This window comes from Mustelus asterias, chromosome 24 (assembly GCF_964213995.1).
Source record: "Mustelus asterias chromosome 24, sMusAst1.hap1.1, whole genome shotgun sequence".
Taxonomy (NCBI): domain Eukaryota; kingdom Metazoa; phylum Chordata; class Chondrichthyes; order Carcharhiniformes; family Triakidae; genus Mustelus; species Mustelus asterias.
Genome location: NC_135824.1, coordinates 37,815,898 through 37,821,897, shown reverse-complemented (window position 1 = coordinate 37,821,897; position 6,000 = coordinate 37,815,898). Strand labels below are relative to the sequence as shown.

The 6,000-nt window shown below is 46.4% G+C and overlaps 1 protein-coding gene across 1 annotated transcript in view; it reads left to right on the top strand.

The window, feature by feature from the left end:
- Window positions 1-264: 264 nt before the first annotated feature.
- Window positions 265-6,000, top strand: part of minar1 (membrane integral NOTCH2 associated receptor 1) — a 74,578-nt gene continuing 68,842 nt past the window's right edge. The window contains exon 1 of the mRNA XM_078241067.1: window positions 265-2,430. Coding sequence (XP_078097193.1) covers window positions 265-2,430 — 2,166 coding nt within the window. The remainder of the gene's footprint in view (window positions 2,431-6,000) is intronic.

The following is a 6,000-nucleotide window of genomic DNA, read 5'->3' as shown; positions in this document are numbered from 1 at the left end:
GTACATGGTATGTGCACGGTATGTGCGGGATGTGTAGAACACTGGGCTCTTCAATTCTAGAGGTAATAGACCCTTCAGACTCTCTCGGTCTTTTTGTTTTTGTGGGGAGTTTAAAACAAGGATCAATTGCTTCGAAATGTGTTTGAATAAAAGCACATGAGCTGGTTCTAACCCGGAGCAACACAATAGAATGAGATTTCTATTTCGTTCGAAGCAAGGTGGAAATCAATTTCTTTTCAATCGATAGCATCGCAGACGAGGAAAATGGAAGCTGCCCCCGAATACTCGCTTTTTCTCGTACGGATCTTGGAAGAATTGGATACCAACCACAGCACGGTTTCCTATCAGGACCTGTGCAAATTGCTTTGTGCTCGCTTTGATTTAACTCATTTGGCGAAACTGAGGAGCCTTTTATTTTACACCGCCTGTCTGGATCCGAATTTCCCAGCCACTCTTTTCAAAGAGAAATTACGGTGCAATGTGGACAGTCCCCAGTCCAAAAAGATCATGATTGCCGCCGATATCGTCACCATGTTTAACCTGATTCAGATGAACGGCGGGGTCGCCAAGGAAAAGCTGCCTCACCGACACCAGCACAAGGTCAGAAAAAATGAATCTTTCGAATGTTGCCGATCAGATAGTGAAATCTGTCGGCTCCACTCTCCTGGATCCAGCCAGGAATCGATGCACAGGGAGGGTTGCAGTGAGCATTTGGCTTCCGGAGGCTCGGATGTGTGTCCCGCAGCTGACTGCAAAGACTGCCAGCGGCTCATTTGCACTTCGGATCCCAATTTTTTCCTCGGGCTCAGGAATGAGAGGGCGGAGGAGAGTAAAGGGAGGGCAGCCTCACTCGACCGACTACAAGCGTCCCCAACTTTTAACGGAATCGATCCTGAGGCATGTGTCATGCAGACCACATATTTCCCCATGGACCCGGACCAGGAATCCAACTCTGATCAAGACTCCCCGGGCAGGAAAAATGACGGGAATGGGACATTCGACTCCAGCGACGAGGCATTCGGGATCTCTCCCTGTGGAGCGGGCAGGCCTATGTTCAATGGTGAACTTCAGGACATGCTCCCTTGTGTTGCCAAGTTGATGCCAATGGACAAAGAATCAGAGGATGAGGAGAGTGGGCCCCAGATGAGAAAACATAGCTCACGTTTTTCCACCTTTTTCAGTAACAGTTTTGAGATGCCCTATAACAATCCTTACTGTGATTCGATGCCATCGACAAGTCAAGAAAAAAGATACGTCAAACATGAAAGTTTGGATGATCTTCAAGGAACCACCTACTTTGGCCCAAGTACAATCTCACAAGAGCCCCGGAAACTCTTCTCCAAAGCAAACAAGCCGGCCCCTTGGCTTCTCAAGAGCTGGAGTCTGAACAACGACACAGCCCAGGACTGTGAACATTATTTCTCTGGAGAGAAACACAGCGCTCCCAGGTATCAGAGCAACGTCAAAGAGGAGTTATTGGCCGAGGCGCGCCAGAGGCAGGCGGCAGCAGCGGCCGATGCCATCAGCACCATGGACAGGGCACAGTCCTACTTCAAGCAGGCAGGAGGGGGTGGCGAGGACTCACTGGGACAAGTGGTCCATCAGTTCAGCTCCAAACTGGAGGCGGCCGTTCACTGTAACCCCAGGAAAGTGAAAGAGAAAAGTGGCAACTGCACATCACAGCCACACAACTTCGACAAGACAAGTGTGGGGACCCAGACTGATCAGGCTGTCCGCGGCAAGTGTAAGGAGGGTGCCCAAGGATATCACCCCAAGTACGGGGAGAAAGTGCCCACTAAGCAGCCAGACCAGGACTCCGAGGCCCTGAGTGATGATATCAGTGACATCTTCCGCTTCCTGGATGACATGAGTGTGAATGGTTCCACCGGCCTCCTGCAGTCCTGTTATAACAGCAGCGGCTCCCTGCCCCGTGTACCCAAATCAGGCTGCCAGAGCCCGGAGCGGACCCCAGTCAATGCCAGCGCCCCCCATAAAGACATGGGCAAGGGGCACCTGGCCAGCCAGCCTGGCGATGAGGAACTGAAGGTGAGTGTGTGCAAGCTAGTGCTGAGGGTGGGAGAGATCGAGAGGAAGTTGGAGAGCCTGTCCGGGGTCCGGGATGAGATCTCCCAGGTTCTGGCCAAACTCAACAAACTGGATCAGAAGATCCAGGAGCCGGCAGCCGAAACTCTCTCACCCGGCAGCAACAACGAGAGTCTCCGCGTGAAAGCCCTGAGAAAAAGTTTGTTCGTCAGAAGATCATCCAAATCGGAGGAGAACAGCGCCACCGAATCCAAAATCGCCAGCATCTCTAACTCCCCCCGGGACTGGAGAGTGGTGGGCAACAGCGGCGAGCCTGGCATCACCCTGGAAGAGAGCAAGCAGCAGGTGCTGACAGACAGCAAGGATTGGCAGCGCAAAACCAGAGAGGTATTTGCATTACTTTCTGACAGTTACCCTCTCTTTCCCACCTTGTTTCCCAGAGAATGGCTTCACATGAAACTAATCTCATGTGAATCATAGCTCGGCAAGTCAACCGCGTGTGTAGAGGGAAAATCATGAGAGCAAGTGTTAGAGAACTGGAATTGTTTATTGCGTGTAGAGCATACTGATTTAAACGGATCAGATGTAATTACAGAGTCTGACTAGACCAGCAGCACTGTGCCAGTGATGAATCTGCTCATTGGTTGGTTTTCCTAGCTACTAATAAGCAACATAAAAGTCAAATGGGTCGAAAAATCAATGACCATTCACTCCAAGGTGTTGTAAAGTCTGGGTATTGTTCATGGCGGGCGGAAGATTTAATGTTTTAAAACTACAGTCAGTATTATCAGCAAAGTGACAGGAAAAGTAAGGGTGACACTTATAGAAAAGGCTTGCCAAATGCAAACCAATCATCAAATAGGATTATATATGAGAAATGTATTATAATTATGTTAATGCCTCCGAATCCAGGATCTGGACCAATGGGATACAGGGAACCAAGTGGCACCCTTTACATCACACTTTGGCACCTCTTTTGATGATATCTCAATTTTAATACAGCCATCCTCCCATTCACACTGAGCAATGCCATGGGTGCCCTATGTAAATAAGCACACGCAAGATTTTACAACATACTGGCATGGATAGTGGTTGGCACCAGAGCCAAGCAATGATTTGCTGTCAGCAGCTATGTGTTGTGCCAATCGAAAGTTCAGGTTCCATCTGACACTAGCCGAGTCTTGGTTAACTTGTGTCTTACGTACAGTTGATTCTTGATTATTGATTTGCACCCCATATATTTGGTAACTGAGACCGCTTTATACAGACTGTAAATTTGCAGCATATGCTTGAGAGAATGGAGGTTGCTGCCAATTTTCCCATTTCCATAAATTTAAGTCTGCAGGTAATGACCTAGACCAGAGATAGATTGAACATGGGCGAAACATTGATTCTATTGCGGGTGAAATATTTTATGTTAACAGAATTAATGACACAATCGTTTCTTTCCCAATATTAGCAGTTTAGCGACATCCTGGCCCATCAAACTATAACAAGTTTTTAGTTTTAAGGCAGAATAAGTTGGCTGTAACGAACTGCAGTTTAGAGTGTCACCAATGTCAAGCTGAATCAGCTGGAGACTGCCTTTTTAAGGTGTCATCACACTCAACAGCAAACACAGTGGTATCAATTCTTGCAGAGGGCTTCTTGCAATGATGTGAACAGTGTATCATATAAGTGAACCTGAGTGATATTGAGGAACAGATCCCGACTGAGGAAGAAGAAACCAATGATGGAAATGTAAGTTCTAGAAGTTTTATCTTATACACGGGGCAGCAGCTGGGCAGCCAGTGTTACAGCCTCAAGACATTCTCTGCTTGTTGCTGCTATGCACACAAACCAGTGAAAGAGCCCAAAATATAATCTCACCAAAATGCTCCATAAATATAAAGCTCCAGTCACTCACTATATCTCATATCAGCCCTCATTCGCAATCATGAATAATAGCCAGTGTGAGCTTAGAATTAAAAGCAATGATTGGTGTACACATGATGTGGAGTTGCTGGCGTTGGATTGGGGTGGGCACAGTAAGTAGTCTCAACACCAGGTTAAAGTCCAACAGGTTATTTGGCAGCACGAGCTTTGAGTGCTGCTCCTTCATCACAGGCACTCACCTGATGAAGCTGAGCTCTGAAAGCTCGTGCTACCAAATAATCTATTGGACTTTAATCTGGTGTTGAGAGACTATTTACTGGTGTATGCAGCCACAGAGAGATCTTCAGAAAGTTGTATCTCTATAAACTGAAGATTGGGCTCATTGGACACCTGACAGAGAACCAAAATAGTTAACAGTGATCGGTATATTGTGCTGAACAAACATTACAGATAGATATTTCAAAGGAAATATAGTGCAAAGCTATGGTGAATAGCTTGAATAAACAGCGGGGAGAGAACAGGGAAATGGGAAAATTGGCTACTCTTCCCAGGAGCCAAAAAAAGGCATGATGAGTCAAATCTTGCAAACTGATTAATTCATTTCTAAAAACAAACTCAGAGCAGAAAGTTATACTGTATCATCTTATGTCATGAGAAGTGCATGGCAAGCTCTTTGTGAATTGATTGGTATTACACTTTTATCACTGGGCATTCACTCCATTGCCTGTAATATATGCATTATCATTCAACTGCATGGAATAGTGACAGGTTACAAGCAGTCAGTTATTAAGAATGCCACATGCCAACAAGAATAGTGACTGATAGAGTGGAGTTCAGCACTGTGCAATGTGAGAAAGCATTTAGGATGCACAGACTAATAAATAGGATGACCAAGTTGACCAATACCAGTTTATGCCTTCTTGTTTTGATAAAAGACATCTTGTGCTAACAGTTACCCAATAGGAATTTCCAAGTTATTAAGTATAAATTCATCTCATCAGTTCAAACTTACTTGTATTGATGCAAGCTGCAATGGGGCAGCATGATGGCACATGGTTAACACTGCTGCCTCACAGTGCCAGGGACCCGGGTTCAATTCCAGCCTTGGGTCACTGTCTGTGGAGTTTGTCTGTTCTCCCCGTGTCTGTGTGGGTTTCCTCTGGGTGCTCCAGTTTCCTCCCACAGTCCAAAGATGTGTGAGTAAGGTTGATTTGCCATGCTAGATTGATGCTCGTGTTCGGGAGATTAGCAGGGTAAATATATGGGGTTACAGGAATAGGGCCTGGGTGGGATTGTGGTCGGTGCAGACTTGATGGGCCGAATGGCCTCCTTCTGCACTGTAAGGATTCTATAGAGAATAGAACATAGAACATTACAGCGCAGTACAGGCACTTCGGCCCTCGATGTCACGCCGACCAGTGAAACCAATCTAAAGCCCCTCTAATCTATACTATTCCAATATCATCCATATGTTTATCCAATAACCATTTGAATGCTCTTAATGTTGACGAGTCCACTACTGCTGCAGGCAGGGCATTCCACGCCCCTACTACTCTCTGAGTAAAGAACCTACCTCTAACATCTGTCCTATCTCTCACCCCTCAATTTAAAGCTATGTCCCCTCGTGTTAGCCATCACCATCCGAGGAAAAAGGCTCTCACTATCCACCCTATCTAATCCTCTGATCATCTTATATGCCTCTATTAAGTCACCTCTTAACCTTCTTCTCTCTAACGAAAACAACCTCAAATCCCTCAGCCTTTCCTCATACGATTTTCCCACCATACCAGGCAACATCCTGGTAAATCTCCTCTGCACCCTTTCCAACACTTCCACATCTTTCCTATAATGTGGCGACCAGAACTGTACGCAATATTCCAAGTGCGGCCGCACCAGAGTTTTGTACAGTTGCAGCATGACCTCCTGGCTCCGAAACTCAATCCCTCTACCAATAAAAGCTAACACACCGTACGCCTTCTTAACAACCCTATCAACCTGGGTGCCAACTTTCAGGGATCTATGCACATGGACACCCAGATCCCTCTGTTCATCTACACTACCAAGTATCTTACCATTAGCCCA